At 34.0% G+C, this 25,650-nt stretch overlaps 1 protein-coding gene across 1 annotated transcript; it reads left to right on the top strand.

The window, feature by feature from the left end:
• Nucleotides 1-3,800: 3,800 nt before the first annotated feature.
• Nucleotides 3,801-10,963, top strand: LOC122301692 (cytochrome P450 708A2-like). The gene is made up of 11 exons (XM_043113086.1): nt 3,801-4,048; nt 5,175-5,500; nt 5,816-5,925; nt 6,072-6,139; nt 6,237-6,302; nt 6,548-6,653; nt 6,751-6,793; nt 6,959-7,055; nt 7,515-7,593; nt 8,056-8,174; nt 10,907-10,963. Exons 1-11 carry the CDS (start codon nt 3,839-3,841, stop codon nt 10,961-10,963), a joined length of 1,281 nt encoding a protein of 426 aa, XP_042969020.1. The 5' UTR covers nt 3,801-3,838.
• Nucleotides 10,964-25,650: the final 14,687 nt, after the last annotated feature.

Below are 25,650 nucleotides of genomic sequence, written 5' to 3'. Positions count from 1 at the left end.
TCAAAATAAAAACAACCTCATTTCTTAGCAAATAATGTTTCTCCCAATACCGATCTCTCTTTAGCAACTTGTAAAAAATAATACAAAAGCCGCCTCACAGCTCTTAGATAGTGAATACACAATGGTTGGTTTTTCTCTCCCTAGTGTTGCTGCTCCTCCTAATCACATATGATGATATAAGAAATATGTTTTCACTAGCAATCACAGGCATGGCCATGGGGGTCACAAGCATGGTTTGCTTTTCAAAAAGATGCTCTATGACAAAGTCACTTTTCAATTACAGTTGTAGTCACAAATTTTATGAAAGGACATGGCTCTACTAACTTAACAAAAGCAAAGTTTGCCAACAGCTTATGCAAGGTTGAAATACCTGGGCTGAAAACCAAATTGGTCAATTCATTTTTGGTCCAAAACTGAAATTGGCTGACCAATTTTGATTGGTTTTCGGGTGATCCAGTGATTTGGAGGGTCGATTTTTGGCTTGTTTTGGGTTTTTTCTCGAACTTATGTTTAGATTATTTTGAGGCCCAATTACAGTCCTAACTTGATGTAGTGACATTTTAAAAGTCATTTTTAATATTCCAGTGTCATTTTAATTTTTAAAGGCCATTTGTAATGTTAGGTTCAAATAAATAATTTTATTTTCTTTTATGTTCTTTCACTGGATACGAGTATATTTTTGTAGCATTTTAAGGAGCTTATCCTCCTTTGGTGTTTTAAAAGCAAGGTAATTTCTAGATATTGTTTTTCATTTCTTTCTTCAGATTTTCTAATGCAGACTTGTGTTCCAAATTGGCTCTTATAGAGAGAGAGAGAGAGAGAGAGAGAGAGAGAGAGAGAGAGAGAGAGTCCAGCATAAGTATATTACTCTTTTACTTATGTATTGTTGAAGAGATTTTTTTTAATTATAATTATTGAAAAATCCATTAGATTATTTTTATCGTTATTTTATTATAATATTTTATTTCTATAAAGGACATGCCCTTTTGTGTCATTTCTATTTTAAAAAGTACTTTTTTAATTCGTTTCCAAACAAATATAATCTGCTTGAAAATGCTTTAGACATACGAATCCCAAACAGTAAATAACTTTTTAATAATATAACTTATTTCGTTAAGTTCTAAGCTATAAGCCTTAAGCTAAAAGTAATATTTTTTATCACAACTGTTAATATAGTTCATCAGATCATAAAGTTATTTTTATTATAAAGTAGATTTGATGAATCACATAAATCAACATCAGTTTGTGAGATTACTTTTGTCTAATCCTTTTATGCCAATAACACTTTCCTAAATACCAAATAATGTAATATGTAATGGGTTACATAATGAATACTAGATCTCTTCTTTTTCTTTTTTCTTTTTTTCTTTTTTTATCATGCACTTAGTTAGAAAGGTAATTAGTTGTTTATAACTTTAGTTAGTTTTTACATAATTCTTTTTATTACTTATAAAAAAATTAACATAAAGTTTAATTTTTCATTTTGACATGTTTTTATTATTACGGGGAGTGTTCAATTTAATTCTTCTTATGTTTTCAACATTATTTTCTTTCTTGCAAATCTTTTAATAAAATATAAGTTTTTTTATTTAAAAAAGTATAATTAGTAAGGACCCACGTCCTTGCCCAGAGGACCCGAGCACGAGACTAACAACGTGGTACCCACTTTCAATGGTCAGAAATGGTGGGCTGACTACTACTAGGGCTCCAATTGAGCAGATATGGATAGGGTCTGACCATATCGATTTTGAATAAAATTTAGAATTAATCGATACGTATCAATTTTATATTTTTTTAAAATTGATTACGCACTGATTATTATTATAAATCGATATTTTAGTTTTACCGATTTGTTATCTGATTTTCTTGTTTTAATATACTATTATATAATATAGTATATTATAATATAAAATATTATAATACTGATAATATATTGTAATATATTATAATTATTATAATTATATTATAGATTATAGTGATATATTATAATATATAATATAGTGATATATTATAGTATATTATAATATATAGTGATATAGTATTAGTATAACTATTAATATAATAAATAAAATAATATAAAATTTTAAAATTTAATATTATATTAATTAGTAATTTATCATATAATACAAAACTATTTTATATATAATTATATATTATATATAAAAATTATATACAATAGAAAAAATTAAAATATACATATATATACTGGTCCGATCTAGTTTTAGAAAAAGAAAAATCGGAATCGCACCGATTTTGACCGATTTTAAGAGAAATAAAACCGATACCGGACCAAACCAAACTCAAGATCGGACCGATCTCACCAGTTTGGTCCAATCCGGTCCAATTCATCCCTTTGTTTTTTTACACCCCTAGCTACAAACATTTTTTTTCCTTTCTTACAAGAAAATTTATAACTTAACTTTTCTACTTCAAGCCCATGTCTTGTGTTTTTAGACATTACGTCCTCTATATAAAGAAGTTCCTGATCCTCCTAATTTGTCATTTCGAACTCAGTAGAGCTACCGCCATTGATTCAAGTGGTTGACTATGGCTATGAATTTTTGAAAGCATGTCTGACCTGTCTATTACACGTGCGCAAGCGGACACATTATATTTTTCTATGCTTGGGTAAGAATTCATGAATTCTAGCTTTAAGAAGTTTGATACCAATTTTATTTATGGTTTTTTGTATACATTTCTACACTATTATTCTTCAAACAATGTGGCTAGCTCATGTTGACAAGTGTATCTTTGACTAATCAAAAAATAAATTAAACGGTGCAATGATTTTAAAATGGCAAAATAATTCTTCTTGAAAAAAAAAACTGTAATTGAGCATGCAAATGAGAATTATAAAAACAGTAATTGCTTTACAACTAAAATTTTTAAGAAAAAGGTAAGCTTGCGGCAATTGCCCACTTTTTACAATTAAAGTTTTTAGAAAAAATTCAATAGCGGCCAATAATATTAGCACGTAAATTGAATTGCTCAATTTCTACAACTGAAGTTTTCAGAAAAAAGTATGTTTGTACGTAGCACTTATTCATTTCCCACAATTGAAGTTTTTAAAAAATATCATTAGCGGCCAATAATGTTAGCACGAAAATTGTGGTAATTCATCAGTTTTTATAACTGAAGTTTTTAGAAAAAAGTGAGTTTGCAGCAATTGCTCATTTTCCACAATTGAAATTTTTAAAAAAATGTTATTAGCGGCTAATAATGTTAGCAAGAAAGAATTTTCCAACCACTAAACAGTGCTATATTTGAGTAATTACGGCCACATCAACTTTGTCAAAATATTGTTTTTGGCAAAATAGTGTGGCATATAAAACTATTTTTCCGGCCAAAATTCAGGAATCTGCTAGTGGCATTTTCGACGGTATTGTAGATTATTTGTGACAAAATGAATAATTATGGTAATAGTTGATAAAAATGGCGATTGGGACAAAATTTAAGGGGCCACCTAGTGACAAGCAAAAATGGCCACTATTGGCCCATTGTCATCGTTTTATTCATTATGTTTTTACCAAAATTGCGGCCACAAAGACACACAATTGTTGCAGTGGCATGTAGACTAACAGCAGGGTACCCACTTTCAATGGTCAGAAATGGCGGATTGAGCTACTACTAGGGCTTCGACTGAGCAGATAGACATTTGTTTTTGACTTTCTAACAAGAAAAATTATAACTTGACTTCTCTACTTCAAGCCCATGTCTTGTGTTTTTAGACATTACGTCCTCTACATAAAGAAGCTCTTGATCCGCCTACTTTGTCATTTAAAACTCAAGTAGAGCTACCGCCACTGATTCAGTACTTCTGGGCAATTAAAGATAGACGATGATGATGTGGTTCTTTATTCTATGCCTTACTGCTTTACTTGCAGTTGGGATTAGTCACTGGGTTTACATGTGGCTTAACCCCAAGTGCAATGGCAAGCTTCCTCCTGGTTCTATGGGCTTTCCCATTATCGGAGAAACCTTGCAGTTCTTTGCCCTTCATCCATTTCAGAGCATCCCTCCCTTCATTAGAAACAGAATGGAGAAGTACGTAAGATCATATATATATATATATATATAATTCTATCATGCATACTAAAGTACGATAAGATATATTGCATGCATGCGAGTCTTTCTACTTATTAGCCAGTATAGAGGACGTACGTACACTCTTTTTACGTTAACCCAACAGAACAAAATTAATTTGATATGCAATATATAGAATTTTATATATAAATTTACGATGCATGCAGTAGAGAACACATTCTCCACACTTACGGTAGTTTTTATTCATATCAAAACTGCCATCTTAATTATTTTTCCCTCTGCTAATCGATCCCATTTTAATATTTTCCAATTTCCATGATTAATGCATGGCTTCATGCATATATGCAATAGTTAGGACTGTTCACCCGACCCTACCCGACTCGATATTTGCTATTCCAACCTGAAAATGGCCGCTTCCAAATGAACTTTAGTTATGAATTTCTGAATTCCGTGAACTGATTGGTCCGAGTATTACGACCCAACCCGTTCACGAATATTTCTCTCATACATGTACTTGCAATTAGGTCAGAGGTGCTAGATCTGTGTTGCTTTAGGAACCCAACTCCTCACCACTTCTGATTTGTCCCAGGATATTAAGCAAGAGAAGAAAAATCAATGCTATTTTGGTCCAAAAATTATCATCTTTTCCAACTTTAACACCTTGAAAATGAATCTTTCACCAAGAACCCATCAAAACCCACCACCCAAAAATCCATTTAGATAACCCACCAAAATTTCTCTTCGGTTCTACCGTCTTCGAGGTTCTTCGTTATTCTCTCCTCAGCTTCTTCCTGGTCTTCACTTCTCTCATTGCTCAGGACCTCAAGCTTGCCATTACCATCAATGACTGAACTTGCTCAACGAAGTTGTTCTTTAAGATCCTCAACTTCAAGATCTTATCACGTTTGGAATGATGAGCTCCACATCAACTTCAAGATTCTCCAGGACAGTGGATTTACTCCTAGAATGATGCACCTCAAACTTGAAGACTTGAAGTTGTTCTTTAATTTCAGTCCATGCCATCAACCCATTTCTCGTCTTGGTCTGTGCTAAATTGTTGATCAACACACTTTCTTATGAATTTTATTTGTCAAGAATTTTCCTTCTCAACTTTCTCACTTCTCAAACAGAAAATGTCCGATCTATCTCCAAGGTACTGCATAGGATACGCTCTTTCCCCCAAGAAGGAACTAAGCTTCATCCATGACTCTCTCATCGATCACGCTAACCAGCATGACGTCGATCTCATCTGCATCCATCCCACCAAGCCCATCACCGAACAGGGACCCTTCGATTGCATCATTCACAAGATGTACGGACGCGACTGGAATCAGCAGCTACACCAGTTCTCGGTCAAACACCCAAACGTCGTTGTAATCGATCTGCCGAAGGCCATCGAGAAGCTCCACAACTGGGTCTCCATGCTTGAGGGCGATGGAGTTTGTGAGGGCGATGGGTAAAGTGCAAGGGAGAGGGCTTTTGGTCCTCTGGGCGTAGGGTTCCAACACTATTTTTTTTCTTTTTTTCCCTTCGAGTTAACGGTTATTAACTGACCCGTATCAAAATAATCTGAAAATGTTCCACTTCGTTTGTGGCTGTTTCGAGTCGAGTAAATCAAGTCGAATCATTTAGAACTTCCGGGTCAGGTTGGGTCGGGTGAGCGGGCCGAATGTACAGCCCCAACAATAGTACTAATGTAATATTAATTACTTCCCATGATGTCATTATTGGCCTAAATATTCATCTGGTTTTTGTTTTTCCATTAATTCAGGTATGGGGCAGTATTTAGAACAAGCTTAGTTGGGAAAAAGGTGATTGTTTCCATGGATCTGAAGTCAACACTTACATTTTTCAATAGGAAGATAGATATGTCTTATTATGGTACACAGAGAGTTTCATGAAAGTTCTTGGGAAAAAAAGTCTTCTCACTCATCACGGGGAAATTCACAAACACCTCAAGAACTTGATTCTACACCTTGTTGGCCCCGAAAACCTCAAGGCAAATGTAATGAATAAACTGGATGCAGTGATTTGCAGACATCTGCATGCTTGGGCCAAACATGGAACTGTGGACTTGAAAGAAGTAACCTCAAATGTAATATATAATAATATTGTCGGAATTAATTCATGTGATCTATTTTTATTAATTTTCTCAAATATTGATCATATATCTAATTTTTATTGTTTTGTAGATGTTATTTGATTATGCTGCTAAGCAGTTGATGAGTTATGATGAGTCAAAGACACCCTTGAAATTGGCAAAGAATTTCAAAACTTTTATCTATAGTCTCCTCTCTTTTCCTCTTGACATCCCTGGCACTGCATACCATGCTTGTCTCTAGGTACTAATTATTATTTGAATATTGCTCATAATATTAATGGAAATTAATAATTATAAGAAAAATGAGCATGCATGCAGCTTGTTTCTTTAATTCCTTTTCTTACGTCTTCAAATAATATTTAATATATAAATTAATTAGTTTCATTTTGTGTATGATTTTAGGGACGTAAAAATGCTACAAAGATAATTAGGGATATCTACAACGATAGGAAAGCATCAAAGATTAATCGTGGTGATTTCTTGGATCATTTGCTTGAGAAAGTGGAGTGTGAAAAGTCTATTCTCAATGAATCATCTGCCATTGACTTGGTCTTGATGCTACTGTTTTGCTTATCATGAAACTACTTCGACAACCTTAACGTTAGTACCCAAGTTTATCTCTGATCATCCAGACGTGCTGGCAGAACTTACGATTTATAATAACTAAGATTGTTTGAAGTTAAAAACTTTTTTCCAAGCCTTCTTCTGATCATCTTCATCTTTAAGTTGTTGTACCACCACACACACACACATATATATATATAGGAGGATTGATATATTAATTAATTGAAGGAAATGATCAAATTTCATATGGCAGAAAGAGCACGAGCAAATTCTGAAAAACCATGATGATGAGACATCTAAAATTACGTGGCAAGAATACAAGTCATCAATGACTTCTACACATATGGTACGTACGTACGAGTAGTAGTGCTTACTATTACACTGTGATTTTATGGCATTCTCTTGTTTAATTAACCTTTTCATGTATAATAGTTTTTCCTATTCAAACATATTATATTTTATTTTTAAAATTTAAAAATATTTACTTAAATAAATAATAATAAATAGTAAAAATTGACAGTACTAAACAGTGCGTGAATAGTATAAAATTGACATAAACAGTTCAAAACTGACATGAACAGTGCACAATTCAACTCTATATAAAATAGTAGAACTCGCACATTTTTCAAATCTCAAAAACTAAAAACTATTTCATCTCCTCTCACTATCCAAACAAATTTTTTTACAAATTATTTCATCTCATCTTAATATAAAAATTTTACTATTATTCAAAATATTTCATCTCATCTCATATGAACTATGTATCCAAACGGGGCTTAGTGATTTCTTAATTTTTAATTTGCAGGTTATCAATGAAACAGTAAGGTTGGCAAATCTTGTCCCGGCGATTTTCAGAAAGCTCGTAAAAGATGTGGAAGTAAAGGGTAATTAGTAGAAAAATGATGGTCTTCGTCTTGAATTTTCCAAATAAACATGGATAGCTTGAATCATGATATACATATATTGATTATATATATAGTGCGCTTGAATAGCTTGAATAATGTTGTGAAGATCAGAACACTTTACAATTTTTATTTTTTTATTTTTTTATTTTTATTTTTATTTTTGCAGGATATACAATTCCTGAAGGCTAGCTAGTCATGGTTGCTCCAAATGCTCTACATCTAAACTCAGATGTGTACACCGATCCCCACACATTTAACTCATGGCGATGGGCGGTGTGTATGATATTAATTAATATATATAATTTGCATTTAATTTATATAATTATTACTGCAAAAAGGTTAATTTAATTAATCATTTTATAATATTGGATATTTTTCTAATTTGATTTTCTCTTCAAAATGGAAAAGGGAACAGAATTGCATGCAAGGTCTAAAACGTTCCGTTCGATGGTGGCCTGAGACTCTGCGCGGGAGCCGACTTTGCAAAGCTTCAAATGGCCATAATTATTCATCACTTGGTCACAAAATATAGATACATATATATATATACTATGTCAGGAGTATGTACAAAATATGTTTGTCTAATTGGATTAAACAGGTTTTTTACATAAATAATATGGTTTCTTTTTTAAAAAACTTGTTTAATAAATAATTTAATTCATAAAGACAAAAATGTAAACTTTAGCAAATATCTTTAAATAATTATTGATCGTTAAGTATAATAATTACATATTTAAATATATTAGAAAACAAAAGGATTTAGTTTTAAATTAAAGTTATATATTAGAATAATATAGACAAATAAAAATAGCAGCATTGTCATCACAATAAATACTATCACCACACTCAAAGAACGTATAAGATTTGAGATTTTTTTGGGATGTTGGACGATAAATTCAAATCATGTATTTTGATATAATTTTTTTTTTAATCTGGACATATTTAAATAGATCTTTTTCAAATCTGAGTGCTTTTCTTTGTGGAGTTTTTTTTTTTTTCATTTTGTACTTCTTGTTCTTTATTGTCTTTTTTTTTTCCCTACAAACATGAACATTTATACTCAGATTAAGATCTAAATGTTTTAGAAAAACGTGTGAAATGGTAGATTTGAGGGAGTAGGTATAGAGGCAGACATCGGAGAATGAGAGGGAGGTTCGAGATGAGAGGAGAGAGTGAATCAGGAATGAGAGAGAGATGTAGAAAAAGACAATTATATCCCTAAAACAAGAAAGTAACGAATTTAACGGAAAGATAAAAAAAATTACTGTAACAATTAGATAGCCATTTATTATAATAGAATAGATATTATATAAAGAATATCGCAACTAAATTACATTATTTTTATAGTTACTTTAAAAGTTTTTCACCTTTTCTTACTTAAATGGTAATTATTTAAACTATGGAATACAATAAGTTTGACTTATTTATTAATGAAAAACAACATTTCTTACTTGTTTTTTTTTTTTTCCATTTGTTTGAAACTCATAATATATATATATATATATATATAATATATATATATATATATTTTATATATAGGTGGAAAGTAAACATGGAGGAGATGAGAAGATGATTCGAAGGCCAGGTTTGGTGTTCCCGAATGGTCTACCAATTGAGATCAACGAAAAGGACAAGTGCTGAAGAAGAGACCATTAGATCCATTAATGTGAAACGAAATAATTTATAATGCACCTCACGATGATCTTATATTATATATTAATGGCTCCAAAGAGAATATTATTATATATTGCTGCTTTGAGATATCTTAATTAACTGAGGATGCATGAGAATGTAATAATTAACCACCTTCATAAGTACATATATATATTATAGAAATAAATTAACCATGTATTAGTGATATTGATGATTATTAGTGTGTGTTTAATTTTCCAATCAATAACATGATTTAAGTATTCATGAGAGTATAATGAGAACACCATATTGAGAAGGTACAATATATATGCATGAGCTCTTTGCATGCTCCACATATTGAAGAGGCTAAGAATCTATATATGATGGATGCGTGCCCTTCATAATTCATAATAAGATAATGGCTCATTTGAGAAGTGAGATGAGATAAGAATTTTATGAATAGTAATAAAATAGTTTGTGAATAGTAGTGAGATAATTTGAGTTAAGTATTTGCAATGCTTATTTTGCTTTTTGTGGTGATTTTAGGCGACGCAAATAGCTATTTTTGCTTTTTAGCATCACTAATGTAACGGTAGAAATTGGCAATGATTAGATGACGAAATGATAAGATATATCTTATCATTATTTGTTTAAATTTGGATAAATGTAAAATAAGATCAGATGACTTTATTTTCAACAACATTGAGTTTATCTAAATATTTATAAGGTTGTTTAGATAAGTCAATTACATGTATTTCGAATTCATAAGAGTCTGTAATTATCAAGATCCGAATTCATAAGAGTCCATGTGTTGTTTGCATGAAGAGCGTGTAATTCATCACGCATCGCCTTAGTCCACCCAGCATGATTTAGTGCGGAGCGGACTATTTTTGGTTCTTTGAGTAGGTCAAGAAGAGTATGGATATTGGCATATTTAAGATTAGGTTTCCGGATCCCGTCTTTGGCACAAGTGACCATGGGGTGATTTGTAGTTGCTCGAGGGGAGAGAGGTGTAGGTGGTGGAGTGGGCTAGGAAGAGATAGGGGATTCATCTAAGGTGGGGGACACATAATTAGTGGGTGTGGTCATGGGGGGAGGGAGGGAGCTAATCACGTGAGGTGTTAAGGGGATTGGGATAGGAGGAACCTGCATAGAAGTTGCACTAGGAATATCATCAGCATTAGTCATAGGTGAGCGCCAATCAACAAAAGTTGATAAAACTTGATTGTCAGAAAAAGGTAAATGAAGATTATCGGGTTGTTTGAAAGGAAAACTTGTTTCATCGAAAACAACATGGCGAGAAATGAAAGTCTTGCGAGAAGTTGGATGGTAACATTTATAACCATGGTGTTTATCATTATAACCCAAAAAAATGCATGGAATTGTTTGGGATCAAATTTATTTTGTTTTGAATCCCAAGTGTAAGGGTAACATTTTGAGCCAAAAACACGTAATGAAGTATAGTCGGGATAACTCCCATAAAGTAAGTAAAAGGGAAATTGAAATTTGATGGATGCAGAGGGGAGTCAATTAATTAAGAAAACACTTGTAGAAAAGGCTTCAACCCAAAAACGTTTGGGTACACCACTATGAAAAAGCATAGTCATACCTAATTCACGGATTGTACAATGACGACGTTCAACGGAACCATTTTGTTCAGGTGTATGTGGGCAAGAGTAATGATGAAGAATACCTTGTCTTTGAAGATGCAAGTTAAAATCATTACCGGCGAATTCACCACCACCATCAGTTTGAAAAATTTTAATTTTCTTATTAAATTGACGATCAACAAATTTTTCAAAGAGTAAGAATGCATTAAAAAAATCAGATTTTTTTTCTTAAAGGGATAAACCACATATATTTAGAAAAAGCATCAACAATACAAGCATAAAACTGAAATTTATCAACAGATAAAACGGGTGCAGGACCCCATAAGTCACAATAAAGTTTATCAAAAATACCATGAGTAGTACTAGTAGAAGGTAAAAAAGGAAGTTTACTCATTTTTCCGAATTGGCAACTCTCACATAGAGAGGTACCTTTACTTTTACCTAAAATATTAATAAAACCTTTAGTACGTAAAAATTGAACAGTAGAGGCTTGGGGATGTCCCAGCAGTTGATGCTACACTTCTTCGGGAACCGATCGAAAATGGGTGGAGAAGTGTGCTTCAGTAGGTGGGGTCAAGATGTAGAGATTACCCTTCCGATGGCCCATCAATGTGCGGTTGGTTGCTCGTTCCTTAATAGAAAAACCAAGACCATAAAATTCACAAGAATAAGGATAATCAGATGTTAATTGACTAATAGACAAAAGATTTTTTGCCAAATCTGGGACAAGTAGAACATCTTTGGGCATAATACAAGAATCACCATTGCCAATAAAAGTATCACCAATATGAGTAATTGCATGAAGACCACCATCACCAATAATTACGGCATCATGTCCAAGGTAGCGACGAAGATTATTAAGCATACTTGAGTTACCTGTCATATGAGCGGAAGCACCCGTATCAGCAGTCCATTCAGCATCATTGGATGGATCATCGAGTGTCATTGCAGCTAAAGCCTGCGGGATATCGTTTGGTTGCAAACTATGGTTGAATCATTCCCAACATTTTAAAGTGATATGACCATGTGTCCCGCAAATTTGACACACCTCGGAATGGGTTGAATCACGTCCAGTCCCTCTGTAAGAATTATTATTTGATCCTCCAGGATGAGTTTTAGGGCCATTGGACCATGGGGCATGGTTAGCTGGTGGGAACCCACGGCCCTTAGAATTAAAGGATTTCTGGAACCCACGTTCCCGTGTTTTGGAGAAGGGTTGAGACCCTTTGTGACCATAGAAGGCAACTGGTTGAGGGGAGAGTTGTTCATGCAGCTGCGTCCTCATCTTGAACCCTTGGAGGAGCGGCACCAGTTCACCGTATGTCGGCATAGGAGGTTTCAACATGGTGGTTGTAAAAGTCTCATACTTGGGGCCAAGACTATTAAGAACAGAAAACACCCGCATCTTGTCACTTACCGGTCGGCCGATTGCGGCAAGGTTGTCACAAATTCCTTTGAAGATTCGAAGATGATCAGCCAATGGAGTAGAAGAGTCCTTCCGCATGTAGGATAGCTGCTGGGTTAGTTGAAATTCCCGTTCTTGTTACCATAAAGAAGATTGCACTTAAGATGTTTGGAGAAAATTCTCACTCAACGTGAGAGTGTATTGAGAGTCCTCTTTCTTATATATACATTACCAAATACATGAGATCAAGAAAAATATTACATAGAAAAAGAGATTTTTCTCTATTATGGAAAGAAAATAAAAGGTTTCCTAAAATGAGATTAAGATGGCCGTTGGGAGTGTTGAGAGCTTGCGGTAATAGTTATGGTTAGTAGCCGTTGCTTGTGATCTTTCCATATGTACATGGACTAGCCGTTGGGCACCGTATGTCGGCATAGGAGGTTTCAACATGGTGGTTGTAAAAGTCTCATACTTGGGGCCAAGACTATTAAGAATAGAAAACACCCGCATCTTGTCACTTACCGGTCGGCCGATTGCGGCAAGGTTGTCACAAATTCCTTTGAAGATTCGAAGATGATCAACCAATGGAGTGGAAGAGTCCTTCCGCATGTAGGACAGCTGCTGGGTTAGTTGAAATTCCCATTCTTGTTACCATAAAGAAGATTGCACTTAAGATGTTTGGAGAAAATTCTCACTCAACGTGAGAGTGTATTGAGAGTCCTCTTTCTTATATATACATTACCGAATACATGAGATCAAGAAAAATATTACATAGAAAAAGAGATTTTTCTCTATTATGGAAAGAAAATAAAAGGTTTCCTAAAATGAGATTAAGATGGCCGTTGGGAGTGTTGAGAGCTTGCGGTAATAGTTATGGTTAGTAGCCGTTGCTTGTGATCTTTCCATATGTACATGGACTAGCCGTTGGGCACCGTATGTCGGCATAGGAGGTTTCAACATGGTGGTTGTAAAAGTCTCATACTTGGGGCCAAGACTATTAAGAACAAAAAACACCCGCATCTTGTCACTTACCGGTCGGCCGATTGCGGCAAGGTTGTCACAAATTCCTTTGAAGATTCGAAGATGATCAGCCAATGGAGTGGAAGAGTCCTTCCGCATGTAGGACAGCTGCTGGGTTAGTTGAAATTCCCGTTCTTGTTACCATAAAGAAGATTGCACTTAAGATGTTTGGAGAAAATTCTCACTCAACGTGAGAGTGTATTGAGAGTCCTCTTTCTTATATATACATTACCGAATACATGAGATCAAGAAAAATATTACATAGAAAAAGAGATTTTTCTCTATTATGGAAAGAAAATAAAAGGTTTCCTAAAATGAGATTAAGATGGCCGTTGGGAGTGTTGAGAGCTTGCGGTAATAGTTAGGGTTAGTAGCCGTTGCTTGTGATCTTTCCATATGTACATGGACTAGCCGTTGGGCACCTTGCCCTGTTTGTCTTCAATAGAGACGTTGCTCTGTTTATCTTCAATAATAAGAAACTACAATGAAGAGTTATCGCGAAATGTCAGACACCCGTCAAGAAACATTCTCGCGACTGTATCTACCTGTCAGCAGAATTCCACCTCAACTAGGACTCTTGCCAGATCTAATACTTAAAGGGATTCGGTTTTGAATCTTAAAGAGGACTTTAAGCCATGAATTTCAGAGAGGAGATTCTGAGCATTTGTGAAAGAAAACTCTCTTGAGAATTTTCATGGGGTTTTTCATCTCTTCTTGAGTATGATCATGTTTTGAGTATAAAGAAACATCGATTGAATTTCAGCTTCTGAAGTTCCAGAAGGGAAGTCAATATTTGAAGATCGCCAGAGGTTCTGGTTGCTATTGCAGTAGAAGACAAACGGGTCGTTTGTCTAGACAAGTAAGAGAGTTGAATTGTAAATGTTTTGTAATTGATAATTGCTTGTAATTGTTCTTCAAATAACAAGATTGATTTTTCTGGGTTTGGCTGCTGCGTAGGGTTTTACCTTTAAAGAGTTAGAGGGTTTTCCTTCGTAACCAATCATTGTGTCTTGCAAGTTTGATTATTTTCTTTAAAGTATTTGATTCGTTTCACAATCTTGATAATTGAGATCTAACCTATTTGTTCAAAGAAATTGGTAGATAATTTCGTGGTTTTACAGGGGTACGTTGGGAATTTTAATTGGCATTAGAGCGTGGTTCACTCATCCGAGTGTGATCTGTGCCCCTACAAAATATGTCATCATTAACTGTCCCACCGCAATTCAATGGTGAAAATTATGCATATTGGAAAGTACGCATGCTTTCCTCAAATCGTTAGATGAACGAGTGTGGTACTTTGTTGAACAAGGATGGACTAAGCATGCAACAAGTATTGATGCTTAGACAAAAGAAGAGATCAACAACTGTAATTGGAATAGCAAGGGACAGAATGCTATCTTCATGACTGTATCTCCTGAAAAATTTAAAAGAATCTCCATATGTGAGATTGCTAAAGTAGCATGAGAAATTTTGGAGGTTACGCATGAAGGAATAAAAACTGTGAAAAACTCAAAATTACAACTGTTAACCTCTAAGTTTGAAGAGATTAAGATGCTGGTAGATGAAAGTTTTAATGACTTTTATGCTAAACTTAATGACATTGTTAATTCCAAGTTTAATCTCAGAGAAAAAGTTGATGATTCAAGAATTGTGAAGAAGATCCGAAGGTCTCTACCTGAAAGATTCAGACCTAAAATTACTGCTATTGAAGAAAGTAAAGATTTGGATACAATAAAAGGTGAAGAGCTGATCGGATCTTTACAAACATATGAGTCTTCACTTCCTCAAGCAAGAAAAGGTAAGTCCATTGCTTTGAAAAATGTAAAAGAAAATCATGAGGACTCATCTGATGAAGAAAAGTTTAAATAATAAGGAAATAGCTCACATTGCAAGAAAATTTAGAAAATTCATGTTTAATAAAAAGGGTAGCAAAAAATCAAAAAGAGGAAAAGAATTTTCTGGTAAGAAAAATGAATTTGAAAATTGGAATAGAGATAAAAGTGAAAAGAAAGACATAGTGAAATGTCATGAATGTTCTGGGTATGGTCACATAAGAATTGAATGTCCAAATTTTAGAAAAAGTAAAGGAAAAGCTTTGAATGTGTCTCTTAGTGATAGTTTTGACTCTGAAAGTTCTTCCTCTGACAATGAAAAATCTTTTATGGCTTTTGCTTCTATTGTGAATGATCTTAGTGAGGTTGAACTAACAAAAGCTGAAAGTGAATGTGCCTTTAGTGACTCAGATGTAGCACTTGTTGAAGCTGATCAGGATTTTAGAATACAAGAAGCATATAATGACGTATGTGAAGAAGTAGTCAAATTAAAGAAAATCAACAAGAAGCTGTACAATAGACTCACTGCTGTGGAAGGTGAGAAAAATAATCTCTCAGAGGCACTTAAAAATTCTGATGTTGAAATATCAAGATTAAAGGATCAAAAGACTGCACTAGAAAAGAAATTAGAAGAACTTCAAGAGTGCAAAGGAAAAACAACAATACAGAAATTAAAAGAAATGCTGAGTTGTCAAAAAGTGAGTAATGATAGAACTGGACTAGGATATATGACTTCAAAAGGAAAAAAAAAAAAAAAACTAGCCTCATCATCCGCTGCTACATCTTCTAAAGGTATAGTTTTTGTAAAAGGAAGTCAAGATAAGAATGTTCAAAATCATCTATCATGCAAACTAGTTCATTCAAAAATTCTGCATGATAAATTCATTCCTACTTGTCATTGTGGAATTGTTGGTCATATAAAACCACATTGTTTTAACTTTTACCAAGTGCAGAAAATGAATGGTGAAAGAAATACAAAAAGAAGAAGGAAGAGTTTAGAAAATTAAGTCGAGAATATGAATCAACAAATAAACTTTTTAAGTCTCAAGCTTGGTGAATTGGCAAATTTTTGCTTCCAAAACAAGAGTATACAAAGCAGTGCAAATAAAAAGAATAAGCCAAAACCCAAAGTAAAATGAGTGAATAAAGATGTTGTGTGCTTTGTTGCTCACACAACACTTAGAGCAAAGAAAGACTGTTCTTGGTATCTGGACAGTGCTTGTTCAACACATATGTTTGGAGATAAAGTTTTATTCAAGAAGTTCGAACCAACCGCTAGAGGCACTGTGACTTTTGGAGATGGAAGCAAAGCTGCTGTAGAAGGGAAATGGAGTATTGAAATACCTGGATTACCTTCTTTACATAATGTTTTGTTTATTAATGATCTAAAAGCAAATTTACTCAGCATTAGTCAGTTTTGTGATGACAATCTCTCTGTGCAGTTTTCCAAAGATGAATGCAATATATACAATCAAGCCGGAGAATGGATTCTAAAAGACACTAGAACGTCAAATAATTGCTATGGAATCTCTCCAATTTCAAGGTTAGAGTGTTATAGGACCTTACTTGATGAAGCTGAATTATGGCATCAACGACTTGGACACATTAATTTTAAAGAGTTATCAAAGATGTCAAGAAGGGAAGCTATTGATGGACTTCCCAAAGCTATTAAAGTCAAGAAAATAGTATGTGAAGCATGCCAAGAAGGAACACAAATCAGAGCTCAACATCAGAAAATTACTCACATACTCACCTCTTGGCCACTTGAGTTGTTGCATATGGACTTGATGGGTCCCACTCAAACCGAAAGTCTTGGTGGAAAGAGATATATCATGGTGATTGCAGATGACTTCTCAAGATTCACATGGTCTATTTTATTGAGAGAAAATCTGAAGCTTTTGATCTTGCCAAGAAGCTGTTCAAGAAGTTACAAATTGAAAAGGAAGTTTCTATCTCTAGAATACGTAGTGATCATGGTAGAGAATTTGAAAATGCTAACTTCACTAATTTTTGTGATGAACAAGGCATACATCAGGAATTTTCTGCACCTATTACTCCATAACAAAATGGAGTAGTGGAAAGAAAAATTAGAGCAATTCAAGAGATGGCCTGAACCATGTTAAGCAACAAAAAGATGGCACTGCACTTTTGGGGAGAAGCTGTAAATACAACAAATCATATTCTGAATTGAGTGGTTCTAAGACCGGGCACTAGCTTACTCCTTATGTTTTGTGGAAAAAAAAAAACCACGGTAAAGTATTTTAGAGTTTTTAGGAGCAAATGTTATATCTTGAGAGATTGAGAAAATACTCATAAATTTGAAAGTAAAAGTGATGAAGGAGCGTTTCTAGGTTATTCTTCAAATAGTAAGGCTTATAGAGTTTACAACTTACGTACTAAAACTGTTATGGAATCAATTAATGTTATTGTGGATGATATTTCAACCGAGATTACTATGGAGGAACTTGAAAACATGAAGGAATTGGTGCAAACTGTGGAAACTAACTCTCAAGAGCAAGATGAAGAAGATCATCCAGAAAAAACACCACAAAACTCACAAGAAAAAGAACCATCTTCTAGAGTCACTCAAAATCACCCAAGAGAAAATATGCTTGGTGATCTAGATGAAGGTATGAGACTTAAAAAAAGAGTACTAAGTCAAGTTTATTTTGTGTGCTATTTGTCACAGGTTGAACCAAAGAAAGTTGAAGAAGCATTGAATGGTGAAAGTTGGGTTAACGTGATGCATGAAGAACTTCATCAATTCACCAAAAATGGTGTATGAGAATTAGTTCCTAGACCCAAAAAATACAATATTATAGGAACTAAGTGGATCTTCAAGAACAAATCCGATGAACATGGGACCATTGTGAGGAACAAAGCAAGGCTAGTTGTACAAGGCTATACTCAAGTAGAAGGGATTGATTTTGATGAAACATTTGCCCCCGTGGCTCGTTTGGAATCTGTTTGCATTCTACTTGCACTTGCATGTCATCTAGACTTCAAATTATATCGAATGGAAGTCAAAAGCGCTTTCCTAAATGGACTATTACATGAAGAAGTATATGTTGAACAACCTAAAAAGTTTACTAATCATTTTTATCCTGACCATGTGTACAGGTTGAAGAAGGCTCTTTATGGGTTAAAACAAACTCCTCGTGCGTGGTATGAAAGGTTGACAACTTACTTACTTGATAATAATTTCATTAGAGGACAAGTTGATAGAGCCATGTTCATAAGAAGATCAGGTAAACAACTCCTAATTGCTCAAATCTATGTTAATGATATTGTCTTTGGAGCTACACTTGAGTCTCTTGCATATGATTTTGCAAATGAAATAAAATCTGAATTTGAAATGAGTATGATTGGTGAGCTGAGTTTTTTCTTGGGCATTCAACTAAAACAAAGTAAAGAAGGAATTTTTATCTCACAATCTAAGTATGCAAGAGATCTTGTTAAGAGGTTTGGAATGGAAGGGAAAAGCAATGCTCGTACTCCCATGAGCACTTCAGTAAAAATCAGTAATGATTATACAGGTAAAAACATTGACCCCATGATAGGAAGTTTGTTATATATCACAACAAGTAGACCTGATATAAATTTTAGTATTGGTGTGTGTGCTAGATTTCAATCTTATAGCAGTAAAAAGAATAATAAAATATCTTAATGCTACTGATGATTATAGGATATGGTATTCAAAAGACACTAATCTAAGACTTGTTGGTTATTCGGATGCTGATTGAGCTGGGAATGTTGATGATAGAAAGAGTACTACAGGTGGATGCTTTTATGTAGGTGGTAATCTTCTGGCTTGGATGAGTAAAAAGCGAAATTCAATTTCTTTATCCACTGCTGAAGTTGAATACAATGTTGCAGGAAGTTGTTGTACACAGCTCTTATGGATGAAAAAAAATGCTTAATGACTACAGTTTCTCTCAAGATACTATGACAATCTATTTTGATAGTTCTAGTGCTATAAGTATTTCCAAAAATCCTGTCCAGCACTCACAAACCAAGCACATTGACATTAGACATCATTTTATAAGAGACTTGGTTGAATCTAAAATAGTATCCTTGGAGCATGTGTCTACTGAACATCAGTTGGTTGACCTATTTACTAAACCTTTGGATGGTCTCAGGTTTGAGTTCTTAAGGAAAGCCATTGGGGTGTGTGATCCCAAGTGAGAATTTTTTTTTGGAGTTACTGTATATATATATATATATATATACTATGTTTTTTTGTTCTATTCTGCTTTTAAAAAAAAAAATTCAAGTACATGGTTGATAAATCAAAGTGTTGACCAGGTGTGATATTACTTGATAAATTTCTAAAATCGTGCATTGCTCTTGGTAGTACAGCACACTATTACATACTAACCCTTTGACTCATCTTGGCAAAGTTCATAATCTATGCACTATGAGAAACTTGTATGTATTCTGTTTATGCTTAAAAGATCATTTTGTCTACTAAGATGCTCATGAAAAGGGGAAGTTTGTGCCTTAAATTGACTAATACTAGTTGAACCTAGTACAGTAGATAGCTCTCCCCTTACCAAACACAAAGAATGATCCATATAGAATAAGTCAATATTACATCATTGCGGAAAAAGACAAACACCACACATGGATCAATCACCTTTAGTCCTTATAGGAAAAATCGTTGTTCTAATCATTATGAAAAAATATGAGCAACAAACATGGACACAAAAATGAGGTTGTGCAAACTTGTGTTTGGAAGAGATGCTCATATATCTAGGCCCTAGCATAAAGTTTGACTTTTAAGATGAGTAACAACCTCTTGTGAGCAACTGTGAGAAGCAAAATATCCATGTCTAAAGGATTCAAAAGTATATTAAAATATATATATATATATATATCTATACTATGGCATAAGTATACTCACTCACACACTCACATGGACTTTTGACATTGATGAGTTTATGAGGCGTGAACAACTATAGTGACTACTGCAATTGAGAGTGTGCCGCTAATTAGATTTTTTTTGTGTACAATCCACTATGATTGCACTAAGATGAGGTCAAACATGTTTTTTTTTTTAATAAAAAAAATATAACAAAAAAAATTTTTTTTTCTTTTTTTTATTCTATTTTTTTTTTGTTTGTTTAAAAAAATCATAATAATAATAATAATAATAATAAAAAGGAGAGTTTTTTTTAGGTTTGTTTGAGATATGAGCCTAAATCTGTATTTTTGGTCTCTTACGCTGGTGTTGCAGTAGTCCTAGTGGGACTCTTTTTTTTCTTAGGCACGTGCCTAGGCACACGGTGCTTATGTGCCTTATATTTTTTTTCTCTTGTCTTGTGTCTCATACATGCGCCGACCCCCACCCCCTTTCCCTCCTCATTTGCATGGCATCCATCTCCCTCACCCATTTCCTCCTCTTTTGAGACCTAATCGATTTCTTCATTCACTTCTATCTCTAGTTAGTCTTTTGAAATTCTGAAGATCATTCAAGTTCTTCTCATCTCTACGTTCTCAACAAGGTAAGGCTTATGTGATTTTCAGTCTTCTCAAATTTCTAGTGCTTTGTATGTTTTTTAGCCAATCTATGAGGGGCTATTTTTTTGATTGGGTTGTGTTGAAATCACTATGGTTGATTAGTTGAGCTGTTTGGTTACTTGTATTAAGGATTTTTCTTGTGGGTTGCACAATTATGGTGTTCGGTTTCTCAAGGGTGCATACCATGTGTTTGATAAAAGTTCTAAGTTATCTTAGAGTCTTTCTTTTTCGTTAGTTATGGTGGTTTTGGCTTCACATATTGCACACATGTACCCATGAGTGAGTTGCCTATATGCTCAAGGGTCTCTCATCTTCTTTTCTTCTTAGTCACCATATTCTTATAATTCGGATAGTACATGTTTGTATACTAATTTGGTTAATTTAATGCTCCAGATGCAATTCAAGGAACATGCCAAGCGCCAAAAGGTTTCAACTCCAGCACCATCTAAGAGCTCCACTTCTTCAAGTGAAGAAGAACACGTTCACGATCTAAGGAAGTTAGGCAAACCTTCTATTCCATCCCTTCCACCCGTACCTACATCGATAGGAGTCACCATTGATTGCTTCATTTTTGTTGAAGGTGAGATAGCCTATCGCTCTACTTTTTGTAAAAGGCCAGTATTGGGAGAGCAGGAGGTAAGCATTAATGATTTCCCTTCGGATGAATTCCAACTCATCTACCAAATCTTCACTGAAAGGGGCTGGGAGAAACTTACCCATGGATCTTCCACTCCCTGTGTTGAAGTGGTCCGTGAGTTCTATTTTAACATTGCCCATTTTAATTTGGATGAGCACAGTCTCACCTCTACTGTTCAGGGAACTCAAATTGATGCTTCCCCTGCTATTTTAAGAGAGTCATTTGAACTCCTTGAGGTGGTCAATCCTTTATACCCATATAAGGGCATGGGGGCCCCAACAAAGATTGCCATACGCAACCTCTTTGTTGGTCCCAATGGCCCTAAATGGACAGCCAAGAGTCATCATCTACCCCTTAATCATATGCTCCCTCAATTCCAACTTTTGGCCAAAATCGTGCTCACCAACCTCTAGTCCATTAGCCGCCATACTGAGATTACACTTGAGAGAGCTTATTTTATGTATGCATTGGCCACTAGAGTTTCCATTGATCTTCCCAAACATATAATTGATATTATCCATCGATCCCATGTTGAAAAAGAGAAAAATCTCCCCTTTGGTAGCTTAATTACCAAGTTGGGTATGAAAGCCAAAGTACCTCTTCAGGCGAATGAACCTATCATGAAAATACCTGGGTCTATTTCAGCTTTAACAGTGGTTAAGTTTGAGGCTATCCTCACTAAGAAGCGACCTCCAACAAATGAGTAAGCCTCCTCACCCACCGAGCAAATGAGTCAGCCTCCTCACCCACCGAGCCATCGGTCCCTATATCTCAAGTGCTAGAGCAATTGTCTATTTTGTCTCAAAAACTTGATCTTCTTGCTGCAAAATGGGAGGACAGTCAGTCCAAGATCGACCAACAAATCGCCGTTGTACGTTATGACTCTGTACAGGTGAATGATTGGTTCGTCCAACTCTCCTTGGACGTTCAGCAGGTGATGGCAAATGTAGCTGATTCTGATGATGACTCTTAGACTCTCTTGGCTGATTGAAGACGAATGAGGGGTGGAAACACTTGAGGGGGAGCAGCACAGCTAATAATTCTATTATGTTTTAAAAAAAAAAATCTTTTCTTAATTCATATACAAGTTATTATGTTTTGTTTGGATCACTGAACTTGTACTTGAATCTGGATTATTTGTTTTTTAATCTCCAAGTCAGTTTATTGAAACACAAACTTTTGAGAATTTTATTCTATTTGTGGTCTACTGTTTGAAATGTACAACAGGGAATTTACATTCATCAAGATGTCTTTGTCAACAATCCGCCAAAGGGAGAGATTGTGACGGTAGAAATTGGCAAGGATTAAATGACGAAATGATAAGATAAATCTTATCATTATTTGTTTAAATTTGGATGAATGTAAAATAAGAGATGACTTTATCTTCAACAACATTGAGTTTATCAAGATATTTATAAGGTTGTTTAGATAAGTCAGTTACATGTATTTTGAATTCATAAGAGTCTGTAATTATCAAGACCCGAAGCTACAAACATATAAGAAACTACAATGAAGAGTTATCACGAAATGTCAGCAACCCGTCAGAAAACATTCTCGCGACTGTCTCTACCTGTCAATAGAATTCCACTTCAACTAGGACTCTTTCCAGATCTAATATTTAAAGGGATTTAGTTTTATATCTTAAAGAGGACTTTGAGCCACGAATTTCAAAGAGGAGATTCTGAGCACTTGTGAGAGAAAATTTTCTTGAGAATTTTAATGGAGTTTTTCATTTCTTCTTGAGTGTGATCGTGTTTTGATTGTAAAGGAACATTGACTGGATTTCAGCTTCTAGAGTTCCAGAAGGGAAGTCAATATTTGAAAATCGCCAAAAGTTCTGGCTGCTATTACGGTAGAAGACAAATAGGTCGTTTGTCTAGGCAAGTAAGAGAGTCGAATTGTAAAGGTTTTGTAATTGATAATTGCTTATAATTGTTCTTCAAATAATAAGATTGACTTTCTTGGATTTGGCTACCCCGTAGGGTTTTACCTTTAAAGAGTTCTTTAAAGGGTTTCCCTTCATAATCAATCGTTGTGTCTTGCAAGTTTGATTATTTTCTTTAAAGTATTTGATTCATTTCATAATCTTGACAATTGAGATCTAACCTATTTGTTCAAAGAAATTAGTAGACAATTTTGTAATTTTATAGGGATACGTTGGGAATTTCAACTAATGAATTGAAGATTTATTTCCAGCAAACATATATTGCCAGAAATAGTAGGTTACCAAAAAAAAAAATAGTATTGAAAAAATAAATTAAAACAGTACACATCTTACATTAAATTACAATCCATAAAGTAATTATACAAAGCACTCGCTTTATATTCTAAGCAATTACATTATACTTCAATCCATAAAAACTCCTATATACAATAGATTAAACTTCATAAAACAATTACATTATATTCGAAGTGTGCAACTTTAGACTTCTCAAGGCACATTGAAGGACAAAACCTGTAAGCATGTTTTATCAAGTACAACATACTAGCAGAAATCTTTATATCGGGTTCTTGCAAACATATTCTACGTCACCTTCAAATCATTATAAAATAAAAATGCTATAGATATTAGTGGAAATTAAGGGGAAGGCAAGAAGCATGTACATGAAATGTTCATCTAAACTCAAGAAGTATTGGAATTATCTCATGCAGCCACTCATGCAGCCCCTCACGTTCCACCTCCCGTCACTCTGACAAATTGGTTACAGGAGAGCCACCACCAAAATAATGGAATGCGATGGAATATGTTTCTGTTATTTGTGTCTGCCACCTTGTATTCTTTATTTTATTTTTATTGTTTAATTCATTTTCGTTGTATATATAGATCTTACAAGATAATGGAAAGAACAAGAGGTTGATATTGCCTTCACAAACAGACTCTGCCTCCTCTATTTTTCTACAATTATTTCTGAACCATTTCCATTAAGAAGCATAAAGCACTTGATAGCATAAATATGTATACATGGCCTAGTCTAAGAATCAATCTCCTTTTTCACTTGTACATGTGTTAGAAGATCATATTGCATTAAGGTTTGGCCTAGTCTATAAAATTGATCAACATGTATCAACCAAGATAGCTATTCTCATTTTTAAAGAATGTAAAATGTTTGAACTTATATTAGTGTGATTAGAATTTCTGTAAATAGACAATTTCTTTAACAAGTTGGACTAATATACAAGGCATAAACATGCACACAGTAGCATATAAAACCAAATAAGAGGAAAAACAAGAAACAATTTTCCAAACATAGCAAAAGAAGAGAAGATCCAAATAATGCATACCTTGCGATACCTATAGGTTCTAGCTCTATTTATCAGCAAAAATAGATATGGCCTGCAAGCAAGAAAAGCAAGAAAACCTTATTCAAATAAAATAAATGAGAAGATGGTATTAAATGTAAACTTCACTTATTGGAAATGGGTTAAGAATAACTCAGCTTAATGAGTTTGTACATCTCCTCTACTAAAATGATGGACAATGGAAAATTAAAAAGATGAAATTGTGCAGAAACTCGTACATCTTGATGTTTAACATTTACCCTTCTAATGTTTAAATCTTGTACTCATAAACTCATCAATAGTACGTTTTTGCTCCATCAAAATTAATATAGAAACCATTGGCAAGAATTTGAAGAAACCAACGACAGGGTTTTACAAGCATCTACTAGCTGTAATTAAGATAAAGGAAATTAAACTTGTTTAGAGAGAGAGAGAGAGAGAGAGAGAGAGAGAGAGAGAGGTTAGTAGGCAAGAATTCAGATGGGCAAAGTAGAATTAAAGGCCTAAAAAAAATTGATAAAATCAAAATCTCTGCTTTTGTAATTAGAGCTGGTGGTTCCAAAGTGCACTTTTTTAGTTTGGATTCTGGTGTATCATGTGATGGATCTTTATTTCATCTCTAAATTCGCACAGATTTGGTTACATTTATTTTACTTATTTAAGAGAAGAAAAATTCTAAATATAAGCCCATACACCATACACCATATATATTTTTTTTAATTTTTTTCTTTTACTAAATGTTTGATATATAGATAATGAGTAAAAAAATTTAATTATTTTAAAAAGAATAAATTCAAAAATAATTTTTAAAAATTTTTAAAAAATAAAAAAAATGATGTGTGTGGTGTATGGGGCTTATGAGTAGCAAAACTCAAGAAAAAAAGCATGTGATGATGCACGCGATTTAGGTACAAAGGGTTAGTTGGCGACTTTGGATACTTGACAGAGAACACAAAAAGAAATAATAATCTGAATAGTGCAACCTGCAGATAATACATAAGTTAGTCATACTTGATCAATTTAGGCTGCGTTTGGATATTGAGCTGAACTGAATTCTTTATAAATAATAATGAGTTAGGTAGGTGGAATAAGTTATGTGAG

Source organism: Carya illinoinensis, chromosome 2 (genome assembly GCF_018687715.1).
Source record: "Carya illinoinensis cultivar Pawnee chromosome 2, C.illinoinensisPawnee_v1, whole genome shotgun sequence".
In the NCBI taxonomy this organism is placed as follows: Eukaryota; Viridiplantae; Streptophyta; class Magnoliopsida; order Fagales; family Juglandaceae; genus Carya; species Carya illinoinensis.
The sequence above is the reverse complement of the archived record's forward strand: the minus strand, read 5'-3'. Positions and strand labels throughout refer to the sequence as shown.